This window comes from Schistocerca cancellata, chromosome 10 (assembly GCF_023864275.1).
Source record: "Schistocerca cancellata isolate TAMUIC-IGC-003103 chromosome 10, iqSchCanc2.1, whole genome shotgun sequence".
Taxonomy (NCBI): domain Eukaryota; kingdom Metazoa; phylum Arthropoda; class Insecta; order Orthoptera; family Acrididae; genus Schistocerca; species Schistocerca cancellata.
In genome coordinates, this window is record NC_064635.1 from 93631876 (window position 1) to 93645203 (window position 13328).

At 45.0% G+C, this 13328-nt stretch overlaps 1 protein-coding gene across 1 annotated transcript in view; it reads left to right on the forward strand.

Annotated features, from left to right (window-relative positions):
* The first annotated feature begins 2609 nt into the window (after nucleotides 1–2609).
* The window catches only part of LOC126106158 (uncharacterized), a 46814-nt gene continuing 36095 nt past the window's right edge, over nucleotides 2610–13328 (forward strand). The window contains exon 1 of the mRNA XM_049912398.1: nucleotides 2610–2719. Within this exon, the coding sequence (XP_049768355.1) occupies nucleotides 2610–2719 (110 nt within the window). The remainder of the gene's footprint in view (nucleotides 2720–13328) is intronic.

The window sequence follows — 13328 nt, forward strand, 5'->3', positions numbered from 1 at the left end:
TAGGCAGAAATCCATTCTGCCTTTGGGGGCACACTTTCTTGAATCTTGTGCAGAAAGGCATGCAGTATACTGCGGCATTCATTTCTAATAAGTTACCACAGGAATTCAAACATCTTAGCAGTAATCCATGTGGATTCAAATCAAAATTGAAGAGTTTCCTATTCTGTTGAGGATTTCCTTGAAAAATTAAGCTGATTCCTGTGTTACATTCTTGATTGTGTTTACATAAACTTATGGCTCCTCTTTTTTGGTTTCTCAAACATTTTATTTTATCTGACACATTCCATGACCTTTAAGATTTGTGCCACATATTGGTCCTACAGAACAAGATGCATGAAAAAGAAACCAGTAACTGGATATAGGACTGTTTGCCATGGTCATGGCAGCTGGCAAGTAAGTCAATGCAAGATCTGAAAGACCATCACAAGCGTTATAATTTCATTCTATATCAGGTACCAGATACTTGACAGCAAATCCCGAAGGATAAAAATAACTAAACGGTTACTTTTACATCACACTGCACAATTTGTGATACATGTGCAGAAGTACGCTAAGGTAGTTCTATTGAATTACTATTCAACACGTGTCAAGCACAACAACCACAAAGACTAGTAGATCTCTCGAAGTTGTGCACTTCATACTTCTTTTGCTATCAGGAAAGTATTTTCAGAAGACTTTAGTAAGTTTGTTAGGCTATGATTGCATGGCAGAGAATGAGTGCTATCATTTGAGTTTATGATATTTGCTCAAAAATGAGGAAACCTCACCTCACAACAGCAATATTTTAAACAACACAAAAAGCGATAATTGTCATTTTGGAAGAATATTAATCCTCATGTTTAATGACTAACAACTATCACGTAACCTATCACTTTGGTAAATTTGTTTATCTCACTATGTCCATAGTACCGACGAATAATGGTCACCACAAAGTCATTTTTTTAGTTAAAATTCCCCCCAAATCTGTGAACACCATGACAACTACCATTACACCAGGAGAACAAAGATGAAGCTGAGCTGTCATTAGGATTCTGTATACTAACCAATGACACATGACTTGCCATTAATAATTAAAGAGAATTTCTTGTTTTAAATTAAGATCCAGTATATGACTGGTCTTTGAGCAATGTTTTGGATCATTTAGCAGATAATTTAGACTTGACATAGCATTTCAGTTACCATTCGAAAAGAAGTTGTGATGTTTGTGGGGGTCAGGAAACAGACTGGCATGGGAGATGGAATGAGAATGAAATGAAGATGAATACAATATGAAGGAAGAAGTTTTTTTTTTATTTAAGTATGTGGGTAGTGGGCATGGCAGCACAGAAGAGGGGGAAGTACTGTTATGGCTCAAAGCCCTGAGCTAATGAACTTTGTGAGTACCTGAAAGAAGGCCAGGAAACAGTGTTGTGTTAATTACAGGCTACAAAATCAAACTTTGTGCTACTGGTTAAACATACCAATTCTCCACCAGTGTTAGTGGTGCTCTCTCCATGTTCATGCTCCTCAGCAATAGGAGACAGATCACTTTGAATTGTACCTGATTGACAGAAAAAAAGATTTGAGTTAATATAAAAAATTCTTTACCTGCAAAAGTAAAACAAACATGTGATAAACTAATAGTGTTTCAACATGACATGATAAGAACAGAATCAATTATATCAGTCTTTTAGAGTGCCTACTAATCAGTGAATAACTTAGCATTTAATCTACTCAATTAAGTAGAACACTAATAAAATACTGCCTTTCTGCAACTCAGTAAAGTTGCAGGCTGCCTATCTTAAGACAGTGAGGGGAAAATAAACTTTCATTGTCAACATTTCACATAACTGCTGATCAAAATTTAAAATGCCGTAGTAATCTGCTAATCAAAACATACAATCTTATGTTACATGGTTAACACACTGTGGCAAGTTTAACAGTTAGGAACTGTGTCCATGCCTGAGGATGCAGTTTCACCAATAGCAGGCAGATACCGACATTATATTCATCCAGTTTTTGACAATGAGAGCACTTAGTGACTTGCAAAGAACTTCACTATAATTTCAAATTACAAGGAATTTTTTTCAGAGAGAGCCCACAGAAAGCAATAGCGAGAATGCTTCCCAATTACTATATTTTCATTGTTCTACATTAAAATTGCCATATCAAATGCATACAATGTAACACTCCTTTCTTTACTTACAGATGAGTACAAGTAGTCAGGAGAATGAGTGGCAGATGAAGTGGGGTACTTCTCAGGAGGATTCTTGTAGAGGTGAGGCAGAAAGAAAAGCTGGTGAGTATGGTAACGGAATGGAGAGGAAGACATAATAGGACTGAGGTGGAAGTGTGTGTTGTTGCATCTGGCTGGTGTTTCACAATCCCATCTCATGTCCCACAATGGAGGGCTGTCAGTTTCTGGCATGTAAACATGCCTGAAACTGAAACTCACATTCAGTGCAGTTCATCTTGCCCATGACTGCCACTGCATAGTTTCCACCCTGGAGCCATGTGACACTGGGCTTTACAGTATTTCTCTATTGCACAGACTTCGTAGTTCAATGCACAGTGGCTCACCAGTCAATCGAATTTCCAGACTTGACATCAACTATCTACTTCCAAGTGCCATGACTATATTAATGAAAATTCAGCCCACAATATTGGCATTGCCAGTCCAACCTACACTGAAGATGCCTACAGGAGTGTTTGTCACTTACTACAGACAGAGTGCTAGACGGTAAGCTTGAAGAAAATTATTCTTATTAGTGGCATTTTTTAGTGGATCGGGGCATTCTCTGCCTTGCCTTCACCAGAGAGCTGTTTCATTTGCTGCACGTGCAGTCTGTGTTGCAATGAAACTCAATTCCTCTTGTCTACTCGGGAACATCTCTCTTCTTGTGCTTTTCTCATTACTTTTTAGTCTCGTGATCCATTACGTAGCCTTCATTTCTGTGTTCAAGTACTTCTGCACAGTGGTTGAATGGTTTTGCTCTATGTTCAAAAAACATTCTTCCCATTTCCTTTGGATTGCAGTTGACTATACACTTTTGTTCTCTCATGTTCAGTGATTCTTAGACTTATAATTACTTTTTCTTTCTTGTCTCTGTCTTGTGCCACTTCATTCCTTTATTCTAATGTCTTTCTGCCTGCACATTACACCACACTGTTCCTCCTCAAAGACGCCCTGGCCTGATTCCTGTATTTTTCTCCCAGGTCTGTGCCTCCTGGATGGCACTGCCATCTCCTCCTTGGGGATGACAGTTCTCAAAGTTTTGGCTGCTGTTACAGTCAAAATTTTTGCTTTGAGTGCAACAACAATATTGGAATCTAGGACATCGCCTGCGTAGCTTGCAGTGCTAAACTTACACCTTACAGAATGGTTCTCATATTAGTGAGAACCTGAAAGTATATGATGACTATTTTTAGGTTGCTTTCACTGGAAATCCAATTCACTTGCCCAACATTATCATGCACCTTCTTTGTTGCAATGAAGTTCTAATGTTCGTGACAACCTCAGCACATTTCTCTCCTTGTGCATAGATCATCCACAATAGGTAAGATGTACGACCACAAGTGTGGGTGGCAGAAGGGGCAAGGAAGTTCCCTGCTGGACTCCCTGTAGAGAGGTGGGGCAGGAAGACAAACAGATTGTTCTGGGAACAGACTGTAGTGAAAGTCTTAATGGGGAATATTTAATGATCTAGGCACTGGCACCAGAGATAAATCAAGAGAACAAGAAGTGACACTGGATGTATATCATCAACTGCAAATGTTAAGATAAGTTTAGTGTTTAATAAAAAATTACATTTACTCTAGATTCTATCTCAATGAGTATTTTTTCTGTATCACCAATAATCCCCGACTATGTTATATTTCACGTCAAACTTTCTCTAAGATAAAAATTAAATTGGATTAGTTTAACAACAAAAATAATCCATTTTTACAAAATAATGTAATTGGATAGATAAAACCTACTCACCAAACAGATGCATGGGTGTGCAGACTCATAAACAAAGCACCCATAGTCGAGTTTTGAATGGACAAGGGACTGCTACAAACCGAGGAGGGTGGTTCGATCGGCACCCCACGAAGTACCGTTCAGGACATGTAGGAGATTGAGGACCTCATACAGCTGTGGACTGCCAGGTAAAACACATGGGAGGACCAATAGAGTTTCCTATCTGCCATGTACCCCAAAAATTTCGTAGTTTCAACTAACGGAAGAGCAAGAGGACCAAGGTGTAGACATGGTGGGAGAAACCATTTGCGCCGCCAGAAATTCATACAGATGGTTTTGTCAAGGGAAAAGCGAAAGCCTTTGTCAATGCTTCAGGAGTAAAGACTATCAAAACAGTGCTGAAGGCACCGCTCAGTGAGACAAGTCTATGGAGAACTGCAATATATGGCAAAATTGTCTACAAAAAGACAGCCAGAGATGACTGGTGGGATACGGGCCATTAGAGGGTTAATGGTGATAACAAAGAGGACGAAGCTCAGGATGGAAACCTGAGGCACACCATTTTCCTGAATAAAGGTGTCCAACAAGGCAGAACCCACACACAACTTGAAAACTCGGTCTTGTAAAAATGCCCGAAGAAAACAGGATAGGTGCCCACGGAAGCCCCACATTTAATGAGTACAGAGGATACCATTTCTCCGGCAGGTGTTTTAGGCCTTCTTCAAATCAAAAAACACAGCCCAGTCTGGGATTTTCACAGGAAACCGTTCATGACATGGGTGGAAAAAGTAATGAGATGGTCAACTGCAGACCACCGCACTCGAAATCCACACTGAGTATCCGACGGTAAATTGTGAGATTCGAGCCACCACACCAACCAGTCATGAATCATACAAATTCCATCACCTTGCAAATGCAGCTGGTAAGAGATATGGGGGGAGGGGGTCGCCAGAAGGAAGGTTTTTAGAAGAAAGCTCTTGCCCACAGGAGAAAGGTGCTGCAACATCTGAATGTGGATGGCATCTGGCCCTAAGGCGGAGGATCAGGATGAACTGAGAGCATGATCTAGTTCTGTCATAGTAAAGACAGTATTGTAGTACTCATGGTTCAGAGAATGGAGAAAGGTAGGGTGATAGTGAGAAGAGCTTGAAACTTCTGCAAAATGGCGACCCAAGGTGTTGAAGATGGCAATAACATCCCCAATGACATCAGCGACTGTCAGGCTAGAAATTGGGGAATGGATCTTGGTTTCAGATAGCTGTCTGATGTTGGCCCACATGACAGAGCAAGGTGTGGAACTGTTGAAAGAACTAGTGAACAAAATCCAGCTAGCTCTTTTGCTATCCCGAAGAACGCAATGACTCTTTGCACGCATTTGTTTATAATGAATGAAGTTTTCCAGAATAGGGTAGTGGTTAAAAATGTGGAGAGCACATCTACATGCATAAATTGCGTCACAGCATGAGTCAGTCCACCAAAGGACTGGGAAATGACATGGTAGAGAGGAAGTGTGGGATATGGAACATTCTGCAGCAGTAAGGATAACATTTGTGAGATATTCAACCTAGTCATCACACCTGGGGAATCTCATTCTTCCAAGGTCGTCAGGGAGGAGTAAGGCTGCCAGTTAAACCTAGAAAGCATTGATGGGCAAGCAAGGCAGTGCAGAAGGATAGGTCCAAATGGGAATATGTGTGCGAAGAGTTGGACAGGAAAGTGGGTGCTCCAGTAATAAGGCACAGGAGAGGTTAAATTGGTTAAGCAGGTCAGCCAAGATGGCACCTCTCTGACAGGTCCTGGGGGAACCCCAAAGGGGATGATATGCATTAAAGTCACCAAGTAGCTAAAATGGGGGAAGTAGTGGCCAATAGTGATGTACCCTATAATGCATTTAAGTGCCTGCCTCTCACTCAGCAAAGCAGTCCAAAATTCGCCTAAGTCTCAATATTCGGCTTACAGACATCACGTTTACTTGGCTTACTTCTGTGTACCAGTGGAAATTTTTGTTTTCATGAGGTTTTCACTTGTGACCCTGTTGCTTAATGCTTGTTGTCGTTCTTGTTGTCTTGCTTGGTCATCTGTCGTCATGCTTGTCCTCCTTTTCCCGTTATCCATTTTGAATGTTCGTGGGCTGCTCCTGTACAGTTCCGCTGCGCTTTCGTTCATGGCAAACCTCACAACCACCCTCGTCAGTTGAGGTGGACCGGCCAACAGAGGCCAGCTCCATTGGGACTCCTCTTTGTCTGATGTCTCTATGGCATCTGTGCCTCCAGTCGCTGGTTGGGTGGTCCACTTTCATCTTGCTCACTGTTCTTTACCACACATTCTCGAGCTGATTGCCCCCACCATTCGAAAACGTACATGCTGTATGACGAGGGGGACCACATCCAATTGGAGTGTCGCAGTCACTTTATTCGCCCCAGTCCTGCCCCTCCTGGGCCTTGACATACCATACATGCTCTGCAATCTGTTGCCCCGCTGGATGACCCATCTGCATGGTAGCTTTCACTCATGCTCCGCCTTTTCATGGAGGATGTCAGTTTTCAGGTTGACACTGGGGCCACCGTCTCCCTGATTAATATGGCAACATATACGTGACTGGGCTCTTGAGTTGTCACTTCCGTCTCAGCATTTGGTCACCTCCAGAGACTGTTCCATTCCCCTTCGTGGGCAGTTCATTGTGCAGGCAACGTACATACACGTTATCCAGCTCCTTACCCTATTTATCGTCGACTATCTGTCGGCTTTGAATATTTTTGGCCTGGATGCATTTCAACTGTTTGGCTTTCCAATTTCTGATGAATTTAAGGTCATTTCCACAGCTGTTTCTTTTCAGAACTTTGTTTGCAACTGATCTCTGATGTGCTTCAGATTTTCAGGTGAACATCACACTTCAGCCGGATGTGCAGCCTCACTTTTTCCAGGCCCGACCCCTTCGGCTCAAGCAGGAACTTTATCAGCTCCAGGTTGCTGACGTTTTGGAACCAGTGACATATAGTGCCTGAGCGACAGCTTTGGTGGTCATTCGGAAACCCAATGGGACCCTTCAGCTGTGTGGGGACTTTGGCACTACTGTCCATGCTCAGTCCCTCATAGACACTTACCCCATTCCCCAACAGGTAGACCTTCTCACCAAGCTTGCCGAGGGAGAGAACTGTTTAAAGATCAACCTGGCTGTGGCATACCAACATTTATCCTTGGATGCCAATTCCCAGAACATCATGATTATCAACACGCCTTTCGGATTATACAAGTAAAATCACTTTCCATTTGGTGTCTCTCTGTGCTGGCCATTTTCCAGTGGGTCCTGGAGCGCCTTAGGCATCCTATCCCCCCTGTGTGAATTATCTGAATGATGTCTTGGTCACTGGTCATTCCCGCCAGGAACATTTGCAAAATCTCAGCACCTTATTTCACACACTCCAGTCTGCAGGTTCATGCTGTCAGCTGGACAAGTGTTGTTTTCTTCAACCAGAAGTGGAATACTTAGGCCACTGGCTTAGCAAAGATGACATTCGCCCTTTGTGTTGTAATGTTGTGGTCATTGAGGCCACCCTCTTCCCAAGGACTTATCTGAACTCCAGGTGTTTTTCGGCAAGGTTACTCATTACTTCAAGTTCTTACCCCAGGCTGCCTCTGTAGCTCAACCCCTCAATCATGTGTCGCAAAGGGGTACCTTTTGATTGGACTCCTGCCTGTTACCAGGCTTTTCTCTGTTTAAAGGTGATGCTGAAGTCCGCCCCTTGCCTTACTCCCTTCTTTCCAGACCGCCCCTTGGCTGTGGCAGCTGATGCATCAGCATATGGCATTGGGGCCTTCCTCATGCATCAGAATGCCAATGGCTCTGAACAGCCCATCACTTATGCATCTAAGACGTTGACCCCAGCACAACAGAACTACTCCCACATTGAATATGAGGCCCTGGCGATAGTGTTCCTCGTCCAAAAATTTCACAACTATCTCTTTGGAGCGAACGAAGTCCACCTTCCTGACAGACCATAAACCCTTAGTTATGCTTTTTGGGCACTACTCTCACCTTCTAGAGTGGACGGCTCAATGTCTCCACCACTGGGCGTTATTTTTATGTGATTACACTTACACCATCCGATATAAGCCCACCGCCTACGATGCTAATACAGACACTTTGTCATGTCTCCCAGCAGACCCCAATCCTGTGTTTTAAAAATGGAAGGTCCTCTGTTTTCACTTTGATTTCACCCACCAGGACATGCTGTATGGTCTGCCTCTTATGGCTGCTCACATTGCCACAGCTACATGTCGAGACCTATCTTGTGGCAGGTTCTACGCTATGTGGTCCACTGGTGGCCCTTCTATATTACTCATCGGATGCAGACCGACGTCAGCCCCTGGCACCACCTACACCACAGGCTCCCCATGGTCAATGTCTTTCTGTTAGCCACGGAGTCATATGCCCTTCGGGTGGTCATCCCTCTGAATTTGTGGCGTGTAGTGCTCAGTTTGTTACACCACAGGCACTGGGGTATGTCTGACACGAATTTTTTGGCTCGTTGGCACATGTATTGGCCTGACATCAATGGTGATATTGACCACCTGGTCTGCGGGTGCACTTTGTGTGCACGTCACCAGGCAAGCCCCTCCTCAGTCATTTTCACCCTGGCCTGTGCCTCTCCAGCCATAGGATCATATCCATCTTCATTTTTAGGGCCTGTTTTTGGGGTCTATGAGGCTACTTACCATTGATGCCTACTCCAAATACCCACATGTCATCCGCATGGCATCCACCAACGAGGAGGCCACACTCATGGCCCTGGCCCAGGTTCTCACCATTGAGGGCCTGCCTCACACATTGGTCTACGATAATGGCCCCCAATTCATGGTGTCCTCCTTCCACGAATTCTGTCTGGCCAATGGCATCAAACATATCCGTAGCCCGCCTTTCCACCCTTCCTCCAATGGTGCAGCGGAGAGGCTTGTCCACACATTTAACCACCTGATGAAGGTGGTCGAAACGTCTCCAACCACATCGGCCCTCACCCTGTTCTTGAGCACCTATCACACCACGCCAATTGACAGACGTAGTTTGGTGGAGCTCCTCTATGGGTGACAGCCATGGACCCTGCTGCATTGGCTGATGCCATCCTCTTACTGCTCCTTCTCTTGGCCCTCTCAACATTATGCCCCCAGCACAATAGTGTGGGCCCACGTTTACAGGAGCAAGGTGGGTTTGGACACTTGCCACAGTCATCGCAGCCCGTGAGTGGCGTGAGACATCAGTGCACATGTGGAAAGGGTTGGAGTGCCACCATCATAAACAGTTCCACCCTCATTTCCCTGCGGGACTCCCGCCACCACCTCATCAACCGCTACCTCCTTCAGGTACAGACATGGTCCTTGAGTCACTGTCACTGCCACTGCCCCCCAATTGTTGCCTCCCTGCCAGCCTGCCGCCGGCCCTCCCACCCCCAGGTGGATCAGCAGCTCCCTCAGCTGCCCTAGCCTTTGGGTCGGCCGTCGTGAACACCTCAGATGTCTCTTCCACCCCGCCAACAGCAGATGACCAGCCCAGGTCTCTTCCCATCTGCTGACCACTGCATCACTGTTTGGGGCCTTTCCACCCCTACGTGTTAGATTCAGAGGGGATGGATCTGGTACCGAGTGCCACGCGTTTCGAATCTGTGCCAGACGGCACGGATCTCGATTACCACTAGAGGTCTCTGTAGCCGTTGCGTCGTCAGGCATGGCTGCGTGCACTACTCGCCTGCATGTAATGTGAGGGATCCACTGTCGAGTATGTGGTCCCAGCAGCCAATAGCAACACACCCCATTGTGTATTTAAGCGCCTGCATCTCACTCAGCGAAGCAGTCTGACATTCGCGCGAGTCTCTCGATATCTCTCTTACAGCCATCGTGTTTACTTGGCTTTCTTCCATGTAGGAGTGGCTGTTGTCCATTTTGTGAGGTTTTCACTTGTGACCCCATTGCTTATTGCTTGTTGTGGTTGTCCTTGATGTCTTGCTCAGTCTGTCGTGTCCGTTTCGTTTTTCCTTTCCTATTCGACTCTCTTGTTCGACCTCAGGGGGAAGGTCACACCAAATCAGTAAGAAATATGAAAGCTCAAAGTGTTCATAAGAGTGCAATTTCATTTTCTGAAGGCAGCTGCAATACTTAAAGCAGCCGTAAATCCTAATTGTGGGACCGAAGGTGGTGAACGTTTCATTGTAGAACAGTCACGATGAAGAAATGTGCGGGTGTCACCTCGACAGATGCTGAGTGACAGCCGAGGAAGAGGCGCTACTACAGAGCGCAGACACAGGAGGATCCTGCTCCGTGGAGTCCAGAGAAGCATCAGCTCGCTTGTGCGGTCAGTCTGTGGAGTCCAGTGCTGAAAAACAGTTGTTGGTGCACACCGGCAACATGGAGGCTGGCCGGGCTACGGTATCACGTGCCGACACCATCGAAGAGGACATTCAAGGTGACAAAGGAGAGGACCGTTCGCCTTTGGAGGACTTCTTTGAGCCCTCCCAGTTACATCAAGACTCAAGTGTTGTTTGGGACAAGGGACGGAGTAAGTCTTCATGGGAGTACTCCTCCTGTCCTTTCCAGCCTACCGGTTGTGTAGCTGGTGGCTTCGCCCCTTGAGGCAAGAGTTTGACTGTTTGTTGCACTGCACGATGGAGGAAAGACGATGGTACCTTGACACTGGCCGATTTTACAACCTCAGAGTTGAGTTGGAGGTCGCATGTCTGCATGGACACGTCTTTCATGGAGCTAGGGGTAACAAAAACAGAACTATAAATGCCTGACAGGAGAACACAGGGTTTGCGACTACCCAGTAACTTGTGAGCAGCTGGATAAGGCACTTTTTCCTTTAACTGCATCACTTTAACAGCCTGCTCATCAAAATACACTGGACATTCCTGAGAAGAGTCGGCATGGCCGCAATTGCAGTTGAAACAGTATGGAGATGTAGGTGGACAATAGCCCTCATGCACATCCCTACCACAGGCAACACATTTGGCTGGGTGTTGACAGGATGTTCTAGAGTGGTTAAAATGATGACACTGGTAGCAGCACATCGGGTTTGGAATGTATGGCTAGACGGTGAAAATTTCATAGCCTGCTTTGAGTTAGGATGGAAGCACCACTCTATTAAAGGACAGAAAGACAGTGTGGGTAGGCACTAAGGAGGAATCTACCTTTTTCATTACATGATGAATGGCAATGACACCCAGATCAGAGAGGTAAGATTGTATTTGAGTCTCGGTTAGACCATCGAGCAGCCTAGTATAAATTACAAACTGGAAGGAATTCAAAGTCCTGTGAACTTCCAGAGGAAAAGGGTAACTGTGGAGAAGTGAGGCAGCAAGCAGTTTTTGTGCTTGAGAATCAGAAGTGGTCTCCAAAACCAAAGTGTCATTCTGTAAATGAAAGCAGGATTTCACAGGGCCAGCAACTGCACCTTTCTGAATGATGAACGGATTTACTGTGGTGAATGATGACTGTTATCAGTACCTGAGACCACAAGTAACCATGGTGCAGTGGAAATGGTCTTCGAATCATTAGCATCATTGCATTTACATTTTGTAGGTTTTGAGAGGGAAGATGGCTGACTCATCGCGAGGAAGTCTCCCACATTTGCCAGTGTCTCAGATCGCGTGCTCCTTCCAACTCTGTGCCTTCAGAAGGAAGTGAACCTGCCTTAGGTCATTGTTCACACCTCACGTCACACCTCCCGAAGACCTGACATAGGGAACAATCGGCAATTTGGAAAGGTTACAGCTCAAACAAACACCCCACCCTGAGACTGGCCTATAGCAGGGGGAAAGTGCAAACCCTACCTGCCAACCCAGGGCTGGGAATTATGAGTCACCTAGTCACCTCTTACGCGTCAGATGCATGGGCCAGCCTTTAGGAGCACACAGGGAACAAGAGGACCCTCAAATGCCAAAGTGGAGGAACAAGAGGAGAAGGGAAACAAAGAAAGGAAAATGGAGCAGAAAACAAAGGCGAGACTGTTCGCGACAGAATGCTGGACATTCCCAAGAATACCCCAGACATGTTCCCCAAGTGAGAGGAAAAAAGTGCAGCAAGATGACAGACATACAACATGAAAGGGAAAAAGTGCCACACCTTACTCTCCACAGTCCTGGTTGCAATGGTTGAACAGTTTCTCAAAACTGCACACTCCTGTTCTCAACATTAAACAATACTGAACATCACGTAATGAGCAATGTCCACTGGACAGTGGACAACTGGAAGCAACAGACTGGGAGCGAAGTGACAAATCATTCCATACTCCATGGTAATGTGATTGAAGGATTTGGGTTTGCTGAATGCTGGCTGAACTTTACCTGCCATCATCTTCAGTACCAGAGGAGGCAGTGTCACAGTATGCAATTCCACATTGTTAACTTCTTGTCCTCTTATTGCACTTTAGAAAATGCTAATTGCAGAAGGATAATTATGTATTTCAAAGTAGTGTACTGTCTACAGAAGAGGAAGAGTTCAGACACAAAGAGTGACAATCAGCTGAATAATACCGCATGTCATTGAGCAGCATTGTGAGGCCAAGGTTTATGGACAATGACATTCCTGAAATGAGCCTGCCTGCCAATGTTCCAACCTGGAAGCAATGGATCATCTTAGGGATGAGTTATAATGGTGACTTCACTCCAAACCTAATGTCCATCATCTCTACCTTCTTTGGGTTCAGCTCTTGAGGAAGAATGGGCTATCATTCCTTCACAGAGGTTCAGACGTCTCAATGAAAGTGCTAACAGAACAGTTCAAGCCACCATAAAGGAGAAGGGTGGATACGCTGCATTTTGATGTCCACTACTAGGTGTCCTGATACATTTGATGCACAAGTCACCCACTGTGGGCTCTAATTACTACTCACCCACTGAGTACGGGCTGGCTTTCCCACCCCGTGCTTCTGTCCTGGGATCGGTATCTTCCTCAAGTTGCCGCCGTCTTCCAGCAGCTGCAACTGTACACACACAGAGGAAAAGCATCTTTTAATAACTTTATTTACTGCTTTAGTGATGTGCTCCTTCTACTATTCCCAAATTATGGTGGTAATGACTGGCACATATGCTAATTTTAACACACACCGTTGCCATACTTCACCTGTAACTTATCTCAGAAGGCATTACTAAGAAACACAAAGCCACATTCATGGTCCGTGTAAAAATAAAACTTTAGACAGTGTCCATTAGCACACAATTTTCATGGAATATGCCTATACATACTGCTTCAAAGGAGTGATGCACATACCCATGCCTTCTTACAATGAATGACATTTTAAGAAAGAATGTCATTAATACTGTATGAAAATAGTAACATACTTGTCATACATACAGATATTGTTCATTAGATTTATTTCCATTTTGTGTGTGGTGACTTG